The sequence below is a fragment of the Hoplias malabaricus genome, chromosome X2, assembly GCF_029633855.1.
Source record: "Hoplias malabaricus isolate fHopMal1 chromosome X2, fHopMal1.hap1, whole genome shotgun sequence".
Lineage (NCBI taxonomy): Eukaryota > Metazoa > Chordata > Actinopteri > Characiformes > Erythrinidae > Hoplias > Hoplias malabaricus.
The window spans coordinates 47,486,409-47,512,190 of record NC_089819.1 but is presented as its reverse complement, the minus strand read 5'-3'; the positions used below and the strand labels follow the sequence as shown (position 1 = coordinate 47,512,190).

The window sequence follows — 25,782 nt, the reverse complement described above, 5'->3', positions numbered from 1 at the left end:
ATCAACTGAAAGTAAACAACCTAACGGCTGGTTTGAAAGGAATTTAAACTAAGAGAGGCCTCTGATTTCACATTGTACTACATACTGACATATGTGTGGGTAGGTGTGGATGTATGCACATCCATATCCCCACTGAAAGTAGGCTTAACTTTTTCAAAAATAGCTCCTCCACCCTGATAGGGATTTCTTGCAGCACAGTCACGATCGAGGAGAATGAGGAATTGGGAATAAGAAGTGAGAAGCACTGGATGTCCCCCATATACTTGGTGAGGCCAGCTCCATTTCATTATGAAAGAAAAGGCGGCCACTAAAACCTCTGCACACAAACAGACAGGAAACAAAGCCCACTGTGGCCAGTCCACTTACTCCCTCCCATCTAAACACCATCACATTCCCAACAGGTGTTTATTTATTTATTTATTTATTTACTTTTTATTCAATTTGTTCCAAAGAATACAGTTTTAGATCTGACAAAGACTTTTATAGTAAATAGGTATATTACATAAACAGATATAATAATGTTATTACTTTTTTAGCATTTAATGTCACATTATATATATATATATATATATATATATATATATATATATATATATCTGAGTTTACATAACACTACAGTCCAGTGCACTCCCAAAAATAAACCTTCTCAAAAGATTTTTATTCTTTGCTTACACCCTCAGTAGTCAGTAGCAATTGGTAGAACCACGAACACATAAATGGCTATTAGAACACATCAATAGTTTTTGGGAAAATGAAAGAACTGGTAATGTTTTCAAACCTTGAGAATATGGCTATAGGAGACAAACTGTAATTGGTTTAGAACCTTTTTTCATACATCACATATGCCACATATGTTTACTAGATTGCCAATAACTGAAAAGCTCTATAGGAACTAAAAGTAGTTCTCCTACATCCCTAAAATTGTTATTCACATTGTTCAGTAAAAATACTATTTATATATAGAACAATGAACACTCAATGCATTTTATTTTCAAAGGAACTAGTAAAAAAATGATTGTACATAGCATCAAAATGTGTTCTATTAATGTCAAAGTACATTGTATTGGTGCTATACCGAACTTTGCTTGCTAATAATGCATGGCGTGCCTTTAAAAAATGTTATGCTTGGCACCTATATGTTGTGTGTTGACATGACAATATTATTTAAATGGTCAAATTAAACTAACAGGCAGGAAAAAGGTGAAGGCTAATATAAAATAAGATTTTGTCAAATAAATAATACAAAAAAAGGGATATAATTTATGATCCCAACAAAGATGATTAGAATGGTTTGTATTCAAGCCATTAATATAAAAAACACACCGTCAGTGGTCCATGATAAGTAAAGGAAGAATAAAAAGTAACAAGAATCTAGGATTAAATCATTGCTTAGTTCTTTGTTTAGATGCAAAGCTCTTCGGTGTACCTCACTCTTACTCACACACTCATGCATGATTAGTCCCCACACATATTTGGGAACTGTGTATTAAAGATATTTTGGCTGTTAAAAGTGGGTTAAACCCTATTCTTCAACCTTAATAATTATCTTCAAGTGTGACACTGATTATAGTGAATGTATGGTCATGTACATTGTGTCAGTGTTTCTAGATTAACCTGATCACAGGTGTGACCCTTGACATTTGTGTTATATATTTGTGTCATATGATCATTTTTCCTCTGTAGTATAATTCATATTGTTTCTGCACAGTTCCAGTGTATTAGACTCATTAAAGGTCCCCTATGACAAGCTGAATAATGCTGATATATTTCCAGTAACACTAAGCAAAAAATATTTTGTGACTGAAAGATAAAAATGCTATTTATACATACCTCAAGTAGTACATCAGCTAAATTTCCCATGATCACTAACAGCTCAGTTAGTGGAAGACATTATATTTTAAGTTATATCCTTGATTTCATTCAAAGTAATATTGAACACTTTGCCATGAAATGTTCACACAGTGTCAAACACTAATTATGATTTTGTATATTCTGTGGGAAAAAAGAAAATGCTAGGACACAGCCAGTGTTATTGTGAGATTCAGTTACATCACTGATATTCTTTTTTTAAGGAATGGACCAAAGAAGTGCAAGTCCTTGGTTTTCTAACCAACAAATGGTTGCCTTGCAGTGCTGTTTATGCTGTTTAATGGTTTATAAGTTGGTAAAGCAGAGTTATGACAGTCACTGATGTCAACATAAGCATGTGGACATCAATCTGGTGCAATTTTATTCCGAATACCTCATCTTTGAGCGTGAGGAGCGCAGTATTTTCTTTTGCAATGCACCATGGTGTTTCCTGTTTTCTTCTTAAACTGTGTGGTCATGATCTTCAAGTGGGGTGGGCTACACAATGTTTAGTAGCTTTGCCATTCTCACGCTTTATCAGGAACATAAAATAATGAGAAGAAACTTAATTATATAAGGAACTAACATTTAGTGACAACAAAAACAGTCAGAAAACTAGCATGCTAACTGTTTGCTCACTGCTATGAGAAAACATGATCCAGCTTATTGTACCAAGGGAAATTTAGCAGAAGTACATCAAAAACAATATGGTGGGTAATGGAGTGATGGGTAAATATTAATTGATTCCTACTTTTTTTAACCATTGTTTGAGATTAAAACTTGATAATAAAGCTGTTTGCGAGTTCTGCTTGGCTGTCCTCTTCGTTAGGCTATTCTTTTCTCACTACATGCCTGAATCATAAAGTCACTGGTCATCGTGTAAATGCTGGCAGTCGTCAATCAAGCTTGACATTAGGTGCTAACTCCATCTCTGGAGCACTGTGACAGTTTAGCTGTGAGCTCAGAGCCTGCTGCACATACTGTCAGGTCACAGGCAGATGTGTGAAAAGCGCATTGACACCTCGTGGTAGAGCCCAGACCACAGACAGCGCACGCACAAACAAAACAGCACAGTCTAGCTACTGTAGGCTTTCCTCCTTAAACCTCAAGCCTCTTTTGGTGGTGCAGGCGATAGTTAAAATGTAGGCCCTTCATGCCATAATGAAAAAGCCCATTGTTTGTATTCTCGTGCTTTCAGAAATGTTTGTGGGACTTTACCTAAAGAAAAAAAAAGGCCATTCAAAGAGGTGGTTCACAAGGCTTCATCTGGCTAACATCTGAAGCTAAAGGTATCAAGATAAATATCATAGGAAGGTAATAGGTGGAACATAAAATGTCTGAGGGTGGTAATGTCTTTTCTGGGTAATATATAAAAATAAAAAGTTAAAAAGGAAGAAAAAACACAGTGTCTCTCTCTCTCTCTCTCTCTCTCTCTCTCGTGTGCTCTCCATTGTGTAAAAAGATTCAGGGAGCCAGGGAAAATCTCAGTGCGTAAATACCAAGGGCAGAATCTGCTGATGATAAAGCCTGACAATCATGCTCTCAGGTGATATGGTTTTAAAACACTTAACACAGTCCACAGTTGCATTAACAGATGCCACTCCAACTTATATATTGTCACTGCCCAATCAAACACATGTATCTCCATTTATGTCAATTTTTATTTTATCTTTTGAACACAGCACATTTCCTTCACATTCTGGAAATTTCATGATGAATGGACCAATAGAAATGCTCCAAAATTACTTGAAATATAATATTTTTCACATTAATTCCATTGATATTTAGGAAGGTTTTCCATACTCCTGTAAAGTTACTATTCTCTAGTAACTTTTATGTTTCTGATTGGACAGCAACGATACACAAAGAGGAAGTTGTATATTAATTTTACATGTTAATGCCAGTGAGTTTTCTGAGCCCAAGGATCCTCTGAGATGGATTGAGAGATGTGCAAATGTTTTTTTTTTTTTTTTTAACAGACAAATCCACATTTCAGGTTGCTTTTGGGAAAAATCAGATTCTATGTGGCCAGGAAGGAAAAAGTCAACATTTTGTGATGGCATGTGGGTGAATCAGTGATCCGCATATATATGAAGGTACAAAGGCTTATACTTAATGCTGTTCAAGAGATCCATATCTATTTCAGCGGAAAAAGCCAGGCCTGCACGGGTTACAACAGAGTCACTTTGTAGACATAATGTGTATAGTGTATAACCTGAGTGACCTGCCCCCTTCAGGGTGTGTTCCTGCCTTTTGCCCAGTCAATCCCGGTAGGCTCCGGACCCACAGCGACCCTGTACTGGATAAGCAGTTACAGACAATGAATGAATGAATGAATGTTTTGTTATGTACATGTTTATTTCCTTTGTGTGTATTGGAACAACACAGAAAACAAAGAAAAAAGCCAAAATGTATATAATTTAACACCTTTTTTAAAATCGTGGGTAAATAACTTTGCTTCAAGCATGTGATGCTCATTTAATCTCACCTGTGGCAAGTAACAGGTGTGGGCAATATAAGATTGAAAAGTTGACTTAATCTTTGCACTGTGTGGCTGTGTGACACTAAGCATGGGGAACAGGAAGAGGAGCAAAGAACTGTCTGGACTTGAGAACCAAAATTGTGGAAAAATATCAACAATCTCAAGGTTACAAATCCATCTCTAGAGATCTTGATATTCCGTTGTCCATGGTGTGCAACAAAATCAAGAAGTTTACAATCCTTGGCAATGTAGCTAATCTCCCTGGACGTGGACATAAGAGAAAAACTGATGAAAGGTTGCAATGCAGGATAATCTGGATGGTGGATAAGCAGCCCCAATCAAGTTCCAAAGAAATTCAAGCTGTCTTGCAGGCTCAGGGAGCATTAGTGTCATCGCAAACTATCCGTTGACATTTGAATTAAATGAAATGCTATGGCAGGAGACCAAGGAGGACCTCACTGCTGGCACAGAGACATGAAAAAGCTAGACTTCAGTTTGCCAAAATGTTTGCCAAAATCCTTCCAGGAAAACGTCTTGTGGAAGGATGAGACCAGTTTCTTGGTAAAGCACATCATTCTCCTGTTTACCAAAAACGAAATAAGGCCTACAAAAAAAAGGACACAGTGTATACAATCAAATACAGTGGAGGTTCAAAGATTGTTTGGGTTGTTTTGCTGCCTCTAGCACTGGGTGCCTTGACTGTGTGCAAGGCATCATGCAATCTGAAGATTACCAAAGGATACTGGGTTGCAATGTAGGGCCCAGTGTCAAAAAGCGAGATGAGGGTGCCAAAAATGTTGTCCGGCCCGTTTTTGGAGTTTTGCATGAAATTATATCAATTTTACATTTTTTCACACAAAGTAAATAAACATGTCTATAACAAAATATGTGAAATTGCAATATTTTCTGGGAGGAATACATCATTTTCTGGAAAAATTTGCGGGGTGCCAACACATTCGGCCATGACTGTATATAACTAGAATGAATGAAAATTCCACTTGCAATATTGTAACAATTAGCATCTTCAATTCCCAAATGATTAAAAAGTATAAGTAACAGAAAAGTTGATGTGAACCAGTAGTAAATTGTCTTCTGTAGCAGCTTTGTCGAGTGTTTCAGGCCTAGCATCTGTTTTTAAATGTAATTTTTATTTAACAATGTTCATCATTGAAAATCTTTTCATTTTGTCTGTTAAACAAGGTTCAAGTGAATTAACAAAATACAAATTTTATTGCATTTTTATAAAATGTCCCAACTTTTTTGCAAAAAGTGTTTGTTTATATAACAATATACACAGCATAAGGCAGTAAAGAAGGCACCTAGTGTGAAAATAAACAGCTGCAAACAAAGCTGTGTTTCACACTTACATAAGACATAGCAAATCTACATCTTGAGGCCCATTCTGACAGACATCGGAAATGTAACATAATGCTACACTTAGGCAAGTTAACTTTTAAACAGTTATCACATGACAGCTATTCAAATGACTGAAGAGTTTAAGTGAAAGCTGATCGATGGCAGGTTACTGGAGGGGATTTCTGAATGACAGCTATCAGAACAGCTGTAAAAACAAACTAGCTTGTAGACATATTAACTGTGTTGATTACAATTGGAATAAAAAAAAAAAGACTACAGATCTACAACTTAAAAAATATAATTTTATGGTCTGTGTTATAGTTTAAGATTGTCATTTGATATACATTTAAACATATTTACATTTGAAATGTGTTTTTTAAATTTGTTTTGGAACTAGGTACAATATTATTAGTATTAGTATTAAACATGTCTGGCCATTTAGGTCTAAACCTGTGGAAAAAACTGTAATGTATATATGTTCAGCCTTAATTTCTCCTCATCCTCAAACATATAAAGTAAATATAGTTCCAAAAGTTTGCTATTTTATGACGCATTTGTGGACACAAGTGTTTAATTGTGCATGCACTGCTAATGTAATCGCCACAGAAAATCATTAAATCCAATGGGATGCTCTGGAATGGCTGCACATGAGCTCTAGAACATTACAGTTGTAATGCTATAACAATTCTAGCCTGTAAAACAACAAACTATAGTTCAGTTCGCAGTTCTGACAGGAATACCAATAAACTATACCAATAACATAGCTGGGCAAGATTCTTCTATAAAATGACTAAACTAATAAGTCAGTAGTCTAGGTACGTGTCTCCCAAATGACGTACATGTAAACTTGGTCATTTGTAGCTAACACTTAACATTTACTCATTTTTAGCACTTATTAAAAGACAGTTATCATTTCATAGCTATCATTTCATTCTACAAATGATACAAAACTGAACATACTTTCAGGTGTAAGGAATTTATATTGCTTGCTTCACTTACTCCGTCCTAAGCTACAGCGCAAAGACTCGCAAGTCATTCCCTTACAGGAAGTGAATCTGAAAGAGAGTCCTCTACTTCTGCTTTTTTTACCCCCATACACACAGTGTAGGCTGCTTTATTTTGTGTGGGCCTGCGTGTGAGTCTTCTGTCTGAAGGCAACAAGTTGTATTAAAGGCAGCTACACAAGGCCTTGACAAGTCACACGGGTTTTAAAGAAACTGATAGCAAAGATGACATGCAAAAGCAAAATGCAGATTTTAGTAAAAATTATTGGTAACATGTTGCTCTGTTTATAAAGACAAAAGGTTCTGTAGTTCCCCGTTCATACATTTGTATATCTGAATCTCATCTGAAAGAATAACTACTTCCATGTGTGTTTCTGTAACAAAAGCTCAAGTCAAGTTTGAAGCCCAACTTGAACATATCTGTCAAGATCTAAGAAGAGGCTTGTGTCATTTTTTAGCTGGAAAGAAAGGAAAAAAAAATAAAACTCTTTATTTAGCTGTTCATTCAAACAGAGAAGTGAAAGTCTTTTTTCTTTCCCTTTGTAGCTCCCCCCACCCCCCACCCCTCCTTCTATAAGGGACACTGTTGAGGCCGTTCATGTTTCATCACGTTCACAAACAGCTCTCCTTAGCTGATCTTCCATACATGGAATATTTTAGGTCTAAAAGCCAGTGTAAAGTCATGTCAGAGGTCATAAATCATTAATTGGATTGAATTTATATTGAACCTATTTCTAGTAATCTAGCCCATATAATGTTTCTAATCACTTGACAGCTTGGATAACAGTGAACAATTTGCTCACATGAAATTAGTTTACATGAGCAATAATCACAGAATATTTGTTGGGCATTTAAGTATATAATCATAAATTTAAATCATTTTCAATAGTCTATAGACAGAAACTGTTATATGTAAAAGAATGTATACGTAAGGTTTATCTATGGCTGAATTCCATTTCTCAAATCTATATCAGCTATTTTTAGTAGTATGAAATGACATACAGTTATTAGCTTGTTCTTATAATTAAAGGTTTACCTCACCTGTGACAATGGGAACAAAAGGTGTAGTTCAGAAAGGTAATGGTCTCTACTGATAAACAAGTTTTAATCCTTATTGACTAATTTGTCTTTTTTAAGCAAGGTGGTTTTAGCCTTGCCTATAGATGGTGGAAAGTTTGTAATGAAAAAAAAAAAACAGACATATTTACTTAGCCCTGAATTCAACTTCAAATCTATAGCTATGTTACGCTGCTTTTGCTTTTGGTTTAAGCAAGCACAGACTACTGACGGGGTAAACAGGAGGTTTAGCTAATGTGCTGCAGCAAGGACTATACACATTTAAGCAAGAAAGTCTTCCCACAATTGCGCCATTTCTACACTATTTAGCAGGGACCATGAAGTAAGAACCACACAATCTGCCTGCAAGCTGATGAGGAAAGATTGTGTAGGAGGCCCTTGGGCACCAGTGCTAAACATAGGCTAACGCCTAATCCAGTATATGCTAATGAAAGCTCCTTGTCAGTGGAGGCAAAATAAAACATGCTGCACTCACAAAATGAATAGCAAGAAATGACCGCTTATCACCTTCCAATATGGATGGCTGATTTTCGTAAAGCCAAGCCCTGTGCGGTTCATGTAAAAACTGGTCATCTTTGTGGTCCTCCTGAAATAACAGTGGGGGGAAATAGCTTGCTGAAGTGGCTGTAACAATGTGTATTAATACTCCGGGAAAACAGTGAGTGTCATCAGATTCAGTCCGGCTGTGCAGGCAGCTGTGGCTTCTGCAGCCTGTGGTTACTGCAGCTTGACATGTGGCCAAACAGAACAAGTACAATAGTTGTTAAAACAATTAAAACCTTTATATTTAGGTAAAGCATTGTACTGGCCAAATGAATACTGATATTCTGTCACTTTAAATAATAACTTATTCTATCAAAAGAAAAATGCCACATTCTGATGGGATTATCATTTTATTCTTTGTCAGATTTAACCTCTGCAACAAAACCTCTCCAAACATGCAACTATACAGGAGCAGTTAAATATCCTTAAATCTCAATGTAATATAATGCTTTTGATTCAAAAATAAAGAGATTTAAATGGTACCTGATTTCAAAAATCAAAAACATCAAAAAATGGAAACTGACAGAAATTCACATACATTATTTTGTAACTACAGCAGTATTATACATTAATTATGCCTCAGAGGGTTTGAAACAACTATCATTGTCATTAATGAGAATTCTGAAGAACTGCATGAAATTTTCATGCAGGAATTTGATCCATGATGGATTCACTAGGTCCTGCCTTTCCTTAGAGACCATTTTTAACATATTTCCCTGTAATTAACCTATAAGGAGGCTTGGTTTTATTTATTTATTTATTGTTATTATTTATTATGTATTCTTTATTTCTCATACTTTTTGTGTGCTAGTTTATAACATTGCTTAACATTCAGAGTTTTTCACCACTCATCATATTTTCTTGGCTCGTGATGCAGACGTGAATGCTGAGACACATACTTTTTCATATGCAAAACTGGAAAGTTCACTCATCTCACAAAATCACACACGTTCAGAATGAATAACATTTACGGTCTTCCCCTATTTTCAGACTCCTACGTGTAAAAAATCTTGGCATATTTAATTTTTTAAATTAATTTGTACTTTGAAAATCACAAAAAAAGTTTACAATTTGAGTTTAAAAAGTATTAATTTAAGTATTAGCTTAGCTGTACAGGAGCTGGTAGACCTTCATAGCTCCTGTCATCATTTAACATAGATTGTCATAGATTCTGTAGTTTCATCTTCAAGAGAGAGGAACAGGAAAGATGAACATTTTCTGAGTCATGAAAAAAACCCCACATATAGATGAAAGAAAATTTGATATTCTATTTTGATTTTAACATTGGATGCTGCATCCTCCAGACCAAAGAGGAGAGAAACCATCTGGCTTGTTATAAGAGCACAATTTAAAAACCAGCATCAGTGATGGTATGGGAATGTGTTATTGCACATGGCACAGAACTTGCACATTTGTGAAAGCACTGTTAATGCTGAATGATATATATGTGTTTGAGGCCTTGTTTAATTCAGTAAGACAAGGCCAATACACATTCTGCAAAAAAGCATGGCTCCTTAGAAAGTATCAGCATGCTAAGCTAGACTAGACCTGTCATTTCCTGCAAACAATTGGTGCATTAAGGGCGGCAGCAGGTAGTGCAGCAGGTAGTGTCGCAGTCACACAGCTCCAGGGACCTGGAGGTTGTGGGTTTGATTCCCGCTCCGGGTGACTGTCTGTGAGGAGTTGGCGTGTTCTCCCCATGTCTGCGTGGGTTTCCTCCGGGTGCTCCGGTTTCCTCCCACAGTCCAAAAACACACGTTAGTAGGTGGATTGGTGACTCAAAAGTGTGAGTGAATGTGTATGTTGCCCTGTGAAGGACTGGTGCTCCCTCCAGGGTGTATTCCCGCCTTGCGCCCAATGATTCCAGGCAGGCTCTGGACCCACTGTGACGCTGAATTGGATAAGCAGGTACAGATAATGAATGAATGAATGAATTGGTGCATTATAACACAAAAATACAAAGAGAACCCAAAAAGCTGACAAGCTGAAATCCTGTGTCAAACAAGAATGGGAAAACTTTTTACTTTTAAAACTATATAAATTGGTCTCCTAAGTCCCCAAATGTTTACAGAAAGAATACCCCAATCAACACAGTGGTAAACATGCCCTGTTCCAAATTGCTGGCTTTAAATGCAAATTATTAAATAAAAATAATAATAATAAATAAAATAAAAAGTTTGGGCGGCACGGTGGTGCAACAGGTAGTGTCACTGTCAGTGCCATGTGAAGGACTGGTCCCCTCTCCAGGGTGTGTCCCTTGTGCCCAGTGATTCCAGGTAGTCTCTGGATACACTGTGACCCTGAAGCAGTTACAGATAATTAATTCATTTTTTGTAATCAATTAAATAATTTAAATAATTTCAAATAAACATCACTGCCTTTTGCATTTATTTATATTTTAGCACAGCTTTCCAACATTTTTGAAAGTTTTGTAAATTACATTTATATGAATTGAAATCTAACAATAGGTCTTGTTTCAAACACAGCTCCACATTGTTGGGTTGAAGATTTGAGCCCCACTTTAGGGTGGCTCTCTGTGAGGAGTTGGCTATGGGATCATGAATTGAATAAGTGGTTACAGAATGAAATATATCTAGCCAACGTTTTTTTAATATATACTTATCCATTCCTAAACTGAATTAAACCTTTTTTGGAATGTCAGTGTTCTAAACTACAGTCCCACTTATCAGTGTGTAAATCCCTCTGTACTGAACCATAAAGGCACTGTTTCAAATATTTGTCTTACAGTTCACTCTCTGAAACTGAAGTTAAGTCTTGTTTTGACTTCCATATTTCCTGAGTCCTAGTCTGATGCTGGGCTTTTAATTACATATCATAAGAAAACCTCTAGAGCAAAATTTAATCCATTTCCAGCTAAACAAAATGCATTTTAGTGTTGGATGTAAAGAAATATAAGAAATAGTAACAAAAGACAAGTTTCACTGTGTTATCTATTGTCACTGCTGTATGTATTGTCCCCCAATTGTCTTAGTGGAACATGAGGAGCTTACGACAGATACAAGTCTCCCTTTACCTTATCTCTGCAGTCACAATACACTCTGAGTTTTGAAACCAGCATGACACCAGTGAGAATTATCTTCTGAAAGTACACTTTTTGTGAAAACTCAAGTAAATCAAATAGAGCTTGAAAATTGGTATTTTAAAGGAAGTATCACTTTTGTTTAATTAAGCCCATTGCTTGTTTCCTCTAATGTGCAATATACATTAGCCAAGTCTAAAAATGAATGGCTCCTAAATGGTTGCTATGTTGGATATATAGTTCTTGAAAAACATTAATTTAGAACATCATCATTGTCAACTTTTTCCGCTTAATCTATTTCAGGTTTGCGGTGGCAACAGAGTGAGAAAGGAAACTCTGGCATTTCTGTCCACTGGAGTTTTAATCTAGCTCCTCCTGGGCAGATCCCCAGCCAGCCAGCCAGGAGATATAATCTCTCCAGAGTCTACACTGGGGCCTCTATCAAGCTGACCAGAGGGAGGTATCAAGAAGGCATTCACTCATGTATTATATTATATTATATTATATTATATTATATTATATTATATTATATGCTATTGTGTGGAAGTTTTTCAAAAAGATGTTTCATATTCACACAGGGGCTGGGTTGTGTTATTTTTATGTGCAATATGCAACATGCTTACAGAATATAATTGATCAGCAGCAAATATTGTGGATCAGGAGGAATGACAAAATTGATACTAAAAGTGGTATGGTTGTTATTTAATTTTGATATTCTGTTTCACTCTCACTGATTTTCCAAAAATAGTTCCCTAAATTAACGTCCATTGCAAAGTTTCTTGTGAGCCAAATGTGTTTATTCTATGACATTTTTGGCACCTTAATTTTCAAGTCAAATTCTATTAATTTCAGATTTGCAGTTGTACTATGAATTAAAAAGGCTTCACATGCAAATTATAAAATTAAATAAAAAACAAAGTATGTAAACCTTGTGTACAATATCCTATTAACAGGAGTGCTAAAAGAAGATGTTGATTCTTAAATAGGGGAAAAGCAGGACTGTTGACAGGTGCTATATTTAACCACATGTTATAGGAAAGTGTTTCAAATTTTTTATTTACACTCTACTTTTTGTGTCATTCTCATCAGTCCTTGAGACCCAATAATCATTCAGATTAAAATTATATAGCCTTTTTCTGTGAAACGTTTAACACCTTTTCTTATTTCTTTTAGTTTATATATTTTCAGTGCTCAACATATTTTGAAAAAATAAGATCAATTGTTAAATATGGCATGCATTTTGTAAAGGCCATGTTTTATGTATATTGGAAAACAGTAGGCTAATATATACAAAAATCAATTTAATTATTCTAACAGGCATCTTTGTTTGTTTCCAAAAATGCAAACTGTAATGGCTTGGTCATTTGTATCATCTCAAGCATTTGTCATGTCTGTAGGTAAAAACCTTTTGGGAATTGGCAAAAAACACAGAAATTAGAGGAGCCCCAAAGTCTTCTAAAGTGGCACCAATTAAAGCCTGCGGAATGGCAGGCAGTATGGAGGTGGACAGAAAGAAACGGGTTGGCTGAGATCTGATTGGCTATTGGGGGAGGTGACAACTTTGCGTCTGTTCTATCTGAGTAGTTATAATCCCCACCTGACATCACCCGAAAATCAGGAACCAGCAGCAACACACTCACACACACTCGTACCCAAAAATAAAGAAGTAACAAACAGAAAGCCCGATCCTTTTGGTCACGCTTGCTGTTTAGGCTAACGTGCCACTTGCACTTGTATCTGTAGCCACTTTCTTTTCGGGGCCTTGGGAGATAACTGTGTGGCCCCCGCTGGATAAGGTGTGTGCGTATGCTTGAGTGTGTGAGATCTTTGGTTTCATTTGGTAAGAGGAAATTTAGAGTTGTGCAATGGCTTGGGGACAGTTTTGAAAGCCATTGAGAAAGGGTTAGCGCAAAGAGGTAGAGTGAGCCAAACGGAGAAGACTCCATGTTGCCTTCGTACAGAATGGAGGGGTACATCATCCCACCTGTGAGTATTCCCCATTTCTATATATTTGTGCAATTTTATTTGTAGTAAACATTTGTATCTTGCTCGTAAATGTGAACACCTAGTCACCGAACAACCAGCAAGGTTACAGGTTATCGGCACTGGCCTCAAGTTAGTAGATGTGTCAGTTTTTCAGTCATACTTATTCATATTTCACCTGCAAATCAGACAGTACTATAGAAATGGAAATGCATCATGGATGGCATCATTTTTGTTTTATTTTGTTGCTAGCATTTACCACTAAATAATAGTAGCTAATTTAGCATCAGTAATGAAAATAAGTATAATTCTATTTACATTTAATTACACAAGTGTTTTTAGATGATCATGTTATTTGACTGCCAACTGTAGACTAATATTTACACATCACTATCAGGACAAAATAATGCATCTCTAAAATATCAACTTCACAGGAAAAAGACAAAACCTTACTGACTTTGAATAGGATTTTTCTGTTATTCTATTGATCATTACAGTTTTGCATCCTTAGCAATTTTTAATTATGCCAAATAATGTAAATGAAATTAAGTTTTTGTTCTGACAGTGATGACATGAGGTTTTTTTTGTATAAATACTAGCACTGACCAGTTCAATTGTTAGTCAAGTTAAATGTGTCAATCATTATGATTAACATGTCAAAAGTAATAATTAACAAAATACATGGACAAATTTGACTGATTATATGGTGACATCTAATATAACCTCAGAGGTGTTTCTGTGTAACAATAATTATATTCTACGAGTTCAATTGTTCTCAAAAATTTACTGAATCACTAAAATCTAATCTCTATGTGTAATAGAAAATAACCCGGACTGGCTGGATGTCACAAACACCATCTGAATTTAAAGATTACTGGGCACTTGTAAACAAAGATGTGAGGCTTTTCTCATACCGTATACTGCATTCATATATTTATGCATTGAACTTTGGTTTTGTTGTTTATTGTTTACTTATTCTAATGGGTCAAACTGTGTGTTTACAATTCACCTAGCAGCCCACGGAGGAAATGATCTATGAACAGGAAATCTATCGACCCCCGATGGAATACCAGTACATAATCGATGGAGAAGGCCAAAGTGGTGAGATGCTGGCGTTTTTATTGAATTGGCTCTGTATACTGCTGCTGTTTAGTGCTCTTTTTGTCATACACCATTGCTGAAATTACAAAGTGTTCACATTTTCAAACAGATTGAACCCTTACCAAAACAGTTGAGTGTCTGACACACTTAGAGGCCCTTTATTAACACCATCTTCGGTAGAATGAACTAACGGCTCAGAATCACACCCAGGGCAGCTGGGAATAAACCTCACAAGGGGGTGTTAGTAGAGCTAGCGAGTGGAACCAGGCAAGTGACCCGACACAAAGCAGGAAACAGATGCCTCATTTTAACAGGCAAGAAAACTACAGACGTAGAACGGCAAATATCCCCCAGGGCCTACAAACTAAAAGAGACTATCTAGGCCACAAAAATATCAATTGGGGTAAAAATGAATAAATAAAAAGCATAACAACGTAGAGATGGGGCGGTAAAAGAAGGAACAGCTGCTAGTTAAGTGCAGGGGTCATATGACAAGGTGATTTTTGGTATACATTAGCATTTAGCATTGCTGTTCTGAAAGCCACATGAATTTCTGTATTGTGGTAGCAAAAGAAAAGTGAAAACATAACTCCTCTACCTCTTCATATAATCTGAGAAATGCTAATGGCATGTGACAATAATGAAAACAATATTTTGCAGTTTGTCTCTCTGCCTGTTCTGAAACTATTTCTGGGCCATAATAGTTCTAATAAAGCTTCACACACAATATAATTATCAGTGAAGAATAACTTTGTATTGCTTAACTTAAATAAGCTAAGCTTTTATGTTTTGCTCTTGTATATATGCCATAGCTAATTATTCAGAATTATTTACAAGGTAATTTTAGGAATGTCTAATTTGACACATTTTAACATTTTGTCTTTTGCTAGCCTTACTAACTAAATGTAGGATACATACAGGTTATTCCATTGACAGTAATTCATACAAATATTTTCTTGTAACATATATATTCATTATATGTATATTATCTAGTTATTAGATCTATGCACAATGAAAATATTACTATTGCAATTCTGTATGTGCTTTAATGTAAACACCTGACTCAAAGTAAAAAGTAGTGTACTATGTGACAAAATGAAAAACTGGGATATTCCATTCATCTGATGGAAAAGGCAGCAAAAACAAACTGCAGGTTTAATGCTATTCACTAAAACTGCTGAAGGAAATGGGGGTGTGAACAGGAAACTGTGAACAACACATAGTCCTGGTGGTTGTAGTGAAAAAAGAAAGAAAAAGAGTACATAGCATTTTTAACAAATCTGAAATGGACATCTGAAACACCATCCATGGTTTTACTAACAGTCTAATGCCAACTACATTGGTTTACTTGTGACAGAGTCTAAGGTGGCGATTGCTGACCCTTCGTTTGGCCACCTTTGTCCAGATCATAACTGGGAGTATAACTCTCATCATGTCCACACGGGAGACTTTGAGAATCTGCCCGAGAGCCATTTCACAGAGCTGCAGAGTGTGCCACAGATTCACCCACCAAGTGTCCATCGCTTCACCGACATGGAGTCCAGCCACTTCTTGGACCCCAGTTTGGCTGGACCCCACCTGGCCCTGTCCCCTACACAGGTGAGATTTTAATAGTGATAGGATGAAAGATCAGACAACAAACATTTATAAAACATTTTACTGCACTGTAATATTCATTAATTCATTCATTATCTGTAACCGCTTTTTTATGCACTGTAATATAAGGTGATGTAAAAAGATCTAAATAATTTTAGACTATTCCTCTTCACTTATTTATTTGGAATGTTTTCACATAGTATTAAGGGCATTTAATTTATTTGAATCAGGGGTCCTAAAACTTTTTAAACAAAGGGCCAGCTGACAGTTTTTAATCTTTTGGGTGTCCGGACTGCAACCAGAGAGGAAAACATGTAGAAAGAAAAATATATACCATGTCATAAAGTCATAAATGTTTTGAAGTTAAAGACGTTTTTATTTCGAGATTAAAGTCATGTTATTTCGAAAATGTAAAGTCACTGTGGAGTATTGGATGGCACTTCATTCTGCTTGTGCATCTACATTGGGTTTTACGGTATATGTGTATGAATGCATCGCCTTGAAAAAAAGGTCTCGCTGAACAACGCATATATATATATTGCATTTATAAAAGAGCTGGATTGAAGTGGCCCTAAAACACCATTGTAGCTGGTGGCACTGTCCCAATACGAGACACAATGTGAATGGCGTCTCTCACGCAGCCACATGTTTACAGGGCTTTGTCTCCTTACAGCCACAGCCTCTCACATTTTAGGGAGGAAAGGCATGGGTTCGAGATTTGGGACTCGGAGTAGAGGACGAGATCGTAATTGTTTGTACCAAAAATATTGACTAGACACTGAAGGATATTTGTATTGTATTTCATCCAAAATTATTGCCAGGAACAATTCAGTAGTCGCTGGATTGGTTTAGAGACATGTCCATATCATCTCTATCCAGCTCTATGCCCTTGGCCAGACAACATGCTGCCATAGTTAATGGGGCTGGTCAAATCAAAGCAGGCTGTAGATTGAAGACCTCTGTCATAGAAGAACCAGTTTTGGATTCTGGAAGGGCCTTTCATTGGTTATCTGTATAAGGACTATTCCAGAATAGTGTGTCCAAGTCAAGAACCATACCAGTAATATTTTAAGCAGTGGAGGGATTGTCCTTTAATTTGATTGGTTGGAATTTCATTGGCTAGAGATTATGCTTTAAACGAAATGATTGTTATATAGTACATAGATTAGTAGAAATGCTCACTTAACATTCACATAAAATGACTAATGTTTTTGACTTTTTGTGAAACGTTTTTGAGTATGGCATTGTTCAAGGAGTTAGGTCTTTCGGTCTACTTAAAGAACTGATATTATTTCTTCCTTATCTGCTTTAGTGTACAGTTAATGTTTCAATGTTATTATGTGCAAAATTTCCCTTGCTTTTGCTGGAGCTCAGAGAGCGCATCTGCATGCAAACTGTTTCTCAACTCAGCCTTATCCTGACCAGTCCTCACCACCGTCACCACAGCAGCAACCTGCACACTCACCAACCGCCACAACGCAGGCCCTGCCCACTTACACACACAAACGCTTTAAATTGTGACACACACATTCACACACACACACAGATAGGCTTGAACACTCAGGGATTCACAAAATCCAAGCATATAAACGCACGTATGCATCACAGATGGGCTTAGACAGCCAGAAATGCACAAAGCACTAGCACAAGCATAAACACATATACACAACGATCTGCAGTGTGACACAAACAAACAGATACAGACAAACACACTCAGAGATGCCATCAACACAGGGACAACCACTGCACAGACATGTGCCTAGACATGTACACATTAACACAAACAAGCACAGACTCTCACAGAAGGGACTGGACATCCACAGATGCATAAATGCACAAAAGACTAGCATACTGTTACTTTGTATCATTAGAACGGTAACGAGAGACAACAGAAACGTTTTAATGAAAGAAGCAAATAATTAGAAAGATTTCTATCAAGGCTCACATACTGAAATTTTAACAGTGGGCATGAAGCAAAAACAAGGGAGATAAGGGTTTGCTTCAGCAGTGATGATATTAACAAAAAAACATAGAACAAATACATAATCGATCACATACACACACCCGGACACACAGTTTGTGCTGAAATCCCGTGAGAATTGATGTGATGCAATTTTTAAATGACTGATTTCTAATCCGAATCCCATTCAACCATTCATGCTTTGAAACAGCTAATATCACTGTAATTTGATATAATTGAATTTGTTATTCAGATTCTTCCTTATAAATTAGAGTTCAGGCATTTAATTTTCACTCTTAATGAGCTAATACAACTCCAAAGAGGCATGCAAATATGAAATAAACCAAAATATTTGTTTCTGGAAGGTGTTCTACTTTTTGCTAAAATGATACTTTTTCTATGTACCCCATCCAATTTGTTGTGTTCACTTAAAATACATCCACACAGTTAGTGTCTTTTACATAACTCAAAACTCAAAGTTTGTGTCCAAAACATTTCTTTTGTTCATGAATTTGCTTTATTTTCATAATATGCTTTGCTTGGAGAGATCTGTACCGATACAAAAAATACCAGGGATGTGCTATGGTTAACACCAATGTTTTTTGAGAAGCATTTTATATTCTACATCTGCAAAATATCAAAATATAATGGTGAGAAATTAATTTGTCATTTGATGTTTATTACTTCTCCCAAATGTTAATGTAAGAGGATTTAATTTCAACATATTTCAGACTCTTTCTCTTAATCTGTCCATCGTTAAATTTGGACAGTGTAAATGGAATACATGGGGGTAGAATGTTGTCTAGGCGTGTTGTCTTGACTGTGATAACTTCCAGGAAACATGAAATACAAGTAAGAAATTATGTACAAAAAACAATGTGAGAGCATTCTGTAGATGAGAATGGGAAGCAGATTAGAGCGAGGCTGTGATTGAATCCTTTGTGTCTGGCTGGACTTGTTTCTCAGACACTAACCACAGTAAAGGCCAATCGAAAAGAGTGCTTTTCCTCTGTGTGAAGCCATGGACAGGCTGGAGGGAAGAGAGCTGTCTGAGTGGCTGATTTACTGCCTCCTCCACAGCTCCTGCACACATACTTTTAGCCTGGAAATAATATTCTTCTGTTGGCCTTATCTGATCTTCACTCACTGTGGTTTACAGTATTGTATGTGGTGGGGCTTTGCTGTTATTTATAGTGGATCAGCTGTAAACCAGATAAATGTGAACTGAGCAGTTTATTTCTTTTTATTATTATTTTTTAAATTATTATTATTATATGCTGCATCAACAAAGGACTGAATGAAATTGCAAAAATTATGGTCTATTTGGCTATGATTAAAAATCCTTGTAAATACATCACCCGTGGTTACATTTGTAATGTAGGCGCTACTGTGAAATTGTTGTTAAGTTTGTTTGCAGTGCAATTATTTCGAAAAAGGTTTGGACACCTCTGAGCAAGTCACATGTTTTGTAACCACGTTGAATGAACATGTTTATATCCCAGTAACCTAAACAGTAGTCTGTTACGTATATGATGAATACAGGCCACCGTACCTTAAATCGGAGTTACAGATGTATAAACTAAATTTAAACCTGATCTTGAGTCTAAAACCATGTGTTCCCAGTGTTGCAGCTGTTCTCTCTCATGCTTTGGTGTCAATAACTAGATGCAGCTCTTTATTTGGTGATGCAGAAGCTGAGGAAACCACACAAAATTCATTCAGCTGAACTTGCATATAAAACAAGTTCGTTTCATCATCTTAATGACCTTTGTTTCTGAGCTGGCCATCCCGTCATGTGGAAGTGTGTCCTCCAACGCTCTGCATGAAATGACACAAGCAGACATTTAAACAATGTGACTGTTTATAATGTCTTGTGACATCTGTCACTTTGAATTTGTGCTCATTTCAAAATTAGCCCTGTGTTCTTGATTAATTTATTTTTTTCTCCTGTTAAACCTCTGGCCAAATGTCATTCTCACCATTTTAAATGGAACTGATACAAGATAATATCTATGGACCACAGTGACTTACACTGAAATAGTGTTGACAGCACCATACTCCTCCTCAGTGGTATACAGTGGTAACAGATAAACTTCCTCTTTTTGCTGTTTAGCATGCCTAAGATATCTTGAAATAATATAGCCTAGCCACCTGTTGAAATAGGCCTGGGTTTTGGCCTATTTGTACCACACTGACTCAAACTCCTGTGAGGATGAGTCAAATTTCACACATTATACAGTGTAGTGCAAAAGTCATAGCTCTTCATTTACTTAAAATAGGAATTTTAACAAATATGTGGAACCTTGTAGCCCATCACAGCTGTCCTCTTCACATAAACATTACTTGAAGTCATCCTATGGTCATTGATATAATCCCTAAATACTCCACCTGTTCATCAAAATTACATATTTATAAGTACTTATGTTCAAGAAACAAAAACCTTCATGCGTTACAGATGGCTTAGATTGCCTCTTCATCATCATTCAGCATGTGTAGATCTATGAATATGAAATGGGTCCCTGTCTATATCCACACACCCCTCCACTGTTCGCCTGCAGTTTGATATTGTTTGTGACAGAGGAACAATGCAGTTTCAAAGCAGAAATGCCCATTTATGGTGTTTTGACTACTTATTTTGATCATGATACGTTTTCTAGCATATAAACTAAAATATGTTAATAAAGTAAAAACAATAATTGTCACTGGATGGACTTTCAAAGCCTTCATCTCAAAAAACAGGAGAAAATCAAGCTTTCACTGTGAAAAGACAACTCTATACTTTGGGTCTTAATGTAGCTGTTTGAGTGAAATTGTGAAAACTGTGAACACAATTTAAGATAAGGGGAAAACATTTGCACATTAAACAAAGAACCTGCTGGTGTTCTTGGACTGGGCCCAGAGCTCAACATCACCGAAGGTGCCCAGGATATTGAGAAGCAGAAAATTTACCCAGTTTCAAAAAATTAACTTGGATGAAGGGTATACAAAATCTTGAGTGTTTCTTATGACTTCCCTAAAGTAAAGAGACTGTTGTTGCTCTACAGATGACATATTTGCCCCGGCCATCTGTGTGTTACCCACACAATGTCCAGCCCTCTCCTCTCCTACGGAGTTCAGATGATGATGACCCAGGCAGCCGAAGCCCACCACTGGAGGTGTCTGATGAAGAGTGTATGAGGGACCATATCAGCTCCACAACTGGAGTAGAACATGGTATTTTCTTTTATTTCACTGTAGCTTTGCCCCAGTATTACATTTACTTATATATACTCAAAGTATTCATCCTTTAAGGTATGTTTGCTGGTATATTCTTGAACTGGAGTTATAAGGCTAATGTAAATATAATCTTGCTATTACAAACTATTAATTAATATTATTATTATTATTAAGTTACATTTATAGAGCGCCTTTCTAATACCCAAGGTTACTTTACACAAGGAGACAAATAATGAATAAAGAAAGAAAGAAAAACAAGACACTTATACCTGCAGAGGAGTGCAGAAGTACTGAGAGAAGAGGTAGGTCTTTAGCTGAGATTTAAAAGCAGAAAAGAGCAGTGGCTAAGACATTGTGGTAAAGAATTCCAGAGCTTGGGTGCCATAAAACTGAATGATGTACCAGCATTTAGTGTCAATGCAAACTGCTTGCATGATTAGAGAGGTCAGGTTCTGATGTTGGGTGATAAGATAACTCCTCCCTAACCTAACCAAAGTGAATGTTTGGCATTAGACATGGTGACCATAGGCTCATGTGCAACTCTTTGAGAGCATTCCTTTCAATTGGTTAGAGATTTTTTTGGCGACTATTCAGACTAGGTGAGCATGGCTGAATGCGAAAGCTGTGAATATCACACATTATAAGAGATGGCTTTAAAGTTTTGGACCTATTGTGTACATGATGTTTCCTTCACATTAGCCTTTAGCGTCTAGTGCAAAAGTAAAGAAATGAATGTGGTTGATCATCAACACTAAGGCTAAAGGGAAAGCTGTTTTTATTTGATTTGCCCAAAACAAATCAGGATGGGAGGTCATGTTTGCAGATTACATGTATTTAACCCATTTAATCCCAACCCATTTAAAAACTATCCAATTTATATGTCATTAACCCTTTGAAAAAAAGTCATCACTTATTTGTTTTTTTTTTACATATTTGAAAAAAAATGTGAAATTGTTTGTTTTATGATTGCTTACAATTGTGACTGGTGCGATGATATGGTGCATATGCATTTAACATATTTGTCCTATGCAGTCATGTACTATCTTGTATATCTAGCTTAGTTCATATCACATTTAAAACTTTCTCATTATCAGACCCCAGCATTTCCACAAGAATGCTCTATTATATTCTACAGTGACTCTTTCACACATTGAAAACCCTTATGAATACTGAAAGCAAAGATAATAAAACATCAAACATTAACATTGTTTCCTTTGTCCAACATGTATTGAAATATTAATTAATTAATTAGTTAGTTAATTAGTTAATTGTCTGTAACCCTTATTGAGTTCAGGGTCACAGTGGGTCTAGAGCCTACAGGAGGGAACACACCCTGGAGGGGACGCCAGTCCTTTGCAGGGCGATACACACTCACAAATTCATTCACACCTTTGGACACTTTTGAGTCCCCAATCCACCTACCATTGTGTGTTTTTGGACTGTGGGAGAAAACTGTGTACATAAGTTCAGAATATGCATGTAACAGCCTGGCTGGTCTCCCCCTCTTACTCCAAGTCTGATCCAGAGATAACTGCAATTCTGCATGCCTTGTCTAGATGGTCACTTGAATCCAACGTATGTAGAATTTGACTCAAAGTGAAGCTAAAAGAAAAAACAGTGTATAAAGTTCGGTAGAAAAAGCTATATATGTGTATAGGTGTATATTTAGATGCACTGTGTTATCCCACCAGTTACTATTGTTGCCAGCGACGTTTGCCCATCCCATGACCACACTAAACAAAGTTGAGTAAATGTAAAGGCATATATCCACACTACACACTTTAAAGGTTTAATGTTTCAAAAACAATTGTCCCCTCTTTACTCTACTTCTTGTGGTGCAACCAGTGCATAAACAGTTCTGGTCATGCGACAGTTTACTCTAAACATGTGACACTGCACATATTTCATTGAGACACTTTCTTATTTATATATTTGACGGAAATGCATTGATATATTTTTCAGGAACATATTTAGAGCTACAAAGAAAATAACTTTTTTACGGTCACTAATGTGACCAATGGAATTCAAATGAATACCGTTTCATGCGTGTGCTTTCTGTGTTATGTTTATTTAAAGTGAATTATTTTAGTTTGTGAAAAACAACCTCATGAAGTATTTGTAGTCAGAAAATACAGACGAAGCCACTTCTTTTAATAAATGTCATATTTAACACACAAACAATATCTGGCTTCCCCTAAATTTCCCTTTAATCAGGCCAACAGAATAACAAGGAACTTTCTGTAAAAGGTCACGTTTCCAAAAAACAACTCTATAATGGGCTTTGACCTCTACTAAACAATATACTCTTACACAGACCGGTTAGACACGGACTGTCCCATATTTCTTGACAGAATCCCATCCCCCCATCCAATAAAAGACTGGGCCATTGACTTTTTCTCTGTTTATCTGTTTGTCTCTTTTTTCACCTAGGAAACAAGAAGAAGATTCGCCTGTATCAGTTCCTGCTGGACCTTCTGCGAAATGGGGACATGAAGGACAGCATCTGGTGGGTGGACAGAGAAAAGGGAACTTTCCAGTTCTCATCCAAACACAAAGAGGCTCTGGCCAACCGCTGGGGCATTCAAAAGGGCAATCGCAAGAAGATGACATACCAGAAGATGGCCAGGGCCCTGAGAAATTACGGCAAGACTGGAGAGGTCAAAAAGATCAAGAAGAAGCTCACCTACCAGTTCAGTGGTGAGGTGCTGGGAAAGAGCCATCTAGAGAGGAAGCTGTACATGTAAAAAGAAAAATTAAGAGAAAGGTAGCGAGAAAGGAAGAAAGATAGAAAGAAGACAGAGACTTGGTGCATGAAAGATTATCTCTTCCTATTCAGCAGAGTTGCCTCTTTCGGACTTTATGTGTGTTTTCCTTGACATTCCATTTTATATTATTCACCTTTGCATTAATGAAATGAACTATTGTCTATGGACTTATACCCAACAAAACAGAAGTCTATTCCATAAAACATTTCATGTTTTGCCATTTACAAAACAGTACAGTATAACGGGTAGAGGTGGAAAACAAATGTAAGAAACTAATATATTAATGTGATCATATTTAGTTATGATGAATTTAAACCCAAAAGTTCTCAAGGAGGGGCAGTTGTTAAACCTCGGCGCTGAGCATGATGGGAGGGGAAAAAAAAATCACAAAAATACAAAAGCAGAAGTGAAAACAAATGACACAGGCTCACGCTGTGTGGAAAATACGGCTCTTGTCTCGCCTAGCCAGCACACACTGGTGACTTTTAGTCTCTGTTTTTACCCTCCAAGCAAGGGTGCTTTTCTCACCATCACTTAAAAATACAGTTCACTAAATGGTTCCTGGCTGGTCCGATTTCAGGAAAAACAACTCCAGACGGTACTCAAAGAGCCTATTTTCTATATTCTTCCCTTCATTCAATTCTTCCCCAGATTTCCACTAACATTTGTGTGGTTATATGTTCCAAAAATCAAACCTAATGTGTTTTGACCATTTTCCAACATTTCTTTATGCCGTATTGCTATTTTGGTATATTGCCTTTAAGACATCAAAAAGGATGTATGTAAATGAGCTCTGTTATGAAAAACAACTTTGTATTGTGTCTCATTCAAAAAAGCTAGGAGGAATTGGCCGGTTTCTAGGTACTATACACTCTGTATGGGCTGAGGCATGGACAGTAAATGAACGTTTCATTTCCATGATATTGGTCTTTTAAAGATTCAATAGGTTTTCCATAAAACAAAGTTTTCAAAAGACATTAAAAAGATCTTTCTGGAACCAATGAACCCCTTATCATTAAAAGTGAAGTCCTTATAAAAGTTAAATATAAGAGCTGTGTTGTAAGCAGAAGTAGCAACCTTGCTTTGATGAATCACATTCATATTTGTAAGAAAACATTTGGACACCCCTGGTAAAACCATGTTTTGTTGTTTTTCTGAGTGAAAATTGTTTCCCCCAGTCCAGCAAATAAACAGTAATTTATTAAAAAGTGCATAATTATGCTCTCTGTAATCGGTGTATGCATTTTTATTTAGAAAATCAACAAAAAAGTCTTTGACCAGGTGCGCCAAATCTTTGACAGAAACCCTATGAATGTACTTCAGGTGATTTTTGTCACTCATGACAGTAAATGGAATCAAAAACCAGGACTTACTTTATAAAGCTACAATTAATTAAGGTTTTTGTGCATTTTTGTCATTTTATTTTATATGTATTTTTGGAGATGTTTCGATATCATATTTTACCGTTATTTTTATTTTGGTAGGAACTGGTTTTAGAATGTCAACTTATTCATTATAGAGATTATTCATGGTTAACTGTGTAAAACTCAATATACATTTAGTTTCTTTAATCAGTAAGTGGCCTTTTAGTATTGTTCTATATAGTGGTGGTCCCTTTAAGCTGTATGTGTGAGCAGTGAGTGAGAGACTTCATACATTTCACTGATTGCTAAATAGATTGTTATTAAAATCTGCAGAAGGAAATCACCAGGTTTTGTGAAAAAAGCTGCAAATAGACACTTGAAGGCTTTTAAATGAGCTGACAATTAAATCCTGATCCTGAGAGAATAGATGGCGGTGGTTTGAAGTTG

The 25,782-nt window shown here is 36.4% G+C and overlaps 1 protein-coding gene across 8 annotated transcripts; it reads left to right on the top strand.

The window, feature by feature from the left end:
- The first annotated feature begins 12,973 nt into the window (after positions 1 to 12,973).
- LOC136676646 (transcription factor PU.1-like) lies at positions 12,974 to 25,606 on the top strand. Of its 8 annotated transcripts, none has more exons than XM_066653777.1 (6): positions 12,974 to 13,336; positions 14,155 to 14,229; positions 14,350 to 14,434; positions 15,840 to 16,033; positions 21,035 to 21,203; positions 23,637 to 25,606. In XM_066653777.1, the coding sequence occupies exons 1-6, from the start codon at positions 13,295 to 13,297 to the stop codon at positions 23,948 to 23,950; spliced, it is 879 nt and encodes a 292-aa protein (XP_066509874.1). In that variant the 5' UTR covers positions 12,974 to 13,294; the 3' UTR covers positions 23,951 to 25,606. The 8 variants fall into 8 exon arrangements, with proteins under 8 accessions (XP_066509874.1, XP_066509872.1, XP_066509871.1 ...); XM_066653775.1 differs by having other exon boundaries at positions 15,792 to 16,033; XM_066653774.1 differs by having other exon boundaries at positions 14,347 to 14,434; positions 15,792 to 16,033.
- The last annotated feature ends 176 nt before the right edge of the window (positions 25,607 to 25,782 follow it).

Coding starts and splice junctions, on each gene's coding strand:
- LOC136676646 (XM_066653774.1), top strand. CDS start 13,295: ATGTTGCCTTCGTACAGAATGGAGGGGTACATCATCCCACCT. Junction 13,337..14,154: donor AGGGGTACATCATCCCACCT/GTGAGTATTCCC, acceptor TATGTGTAATAG/AAAATAACCCGGACTGGCTG. Junction 16,034..21,034: donor TGGCCCTGTCCCCTACACAG/GTGAGATTTTAA, acceptor GTTGCTCTACAG/ATGACATATTTGCCCCGGCC.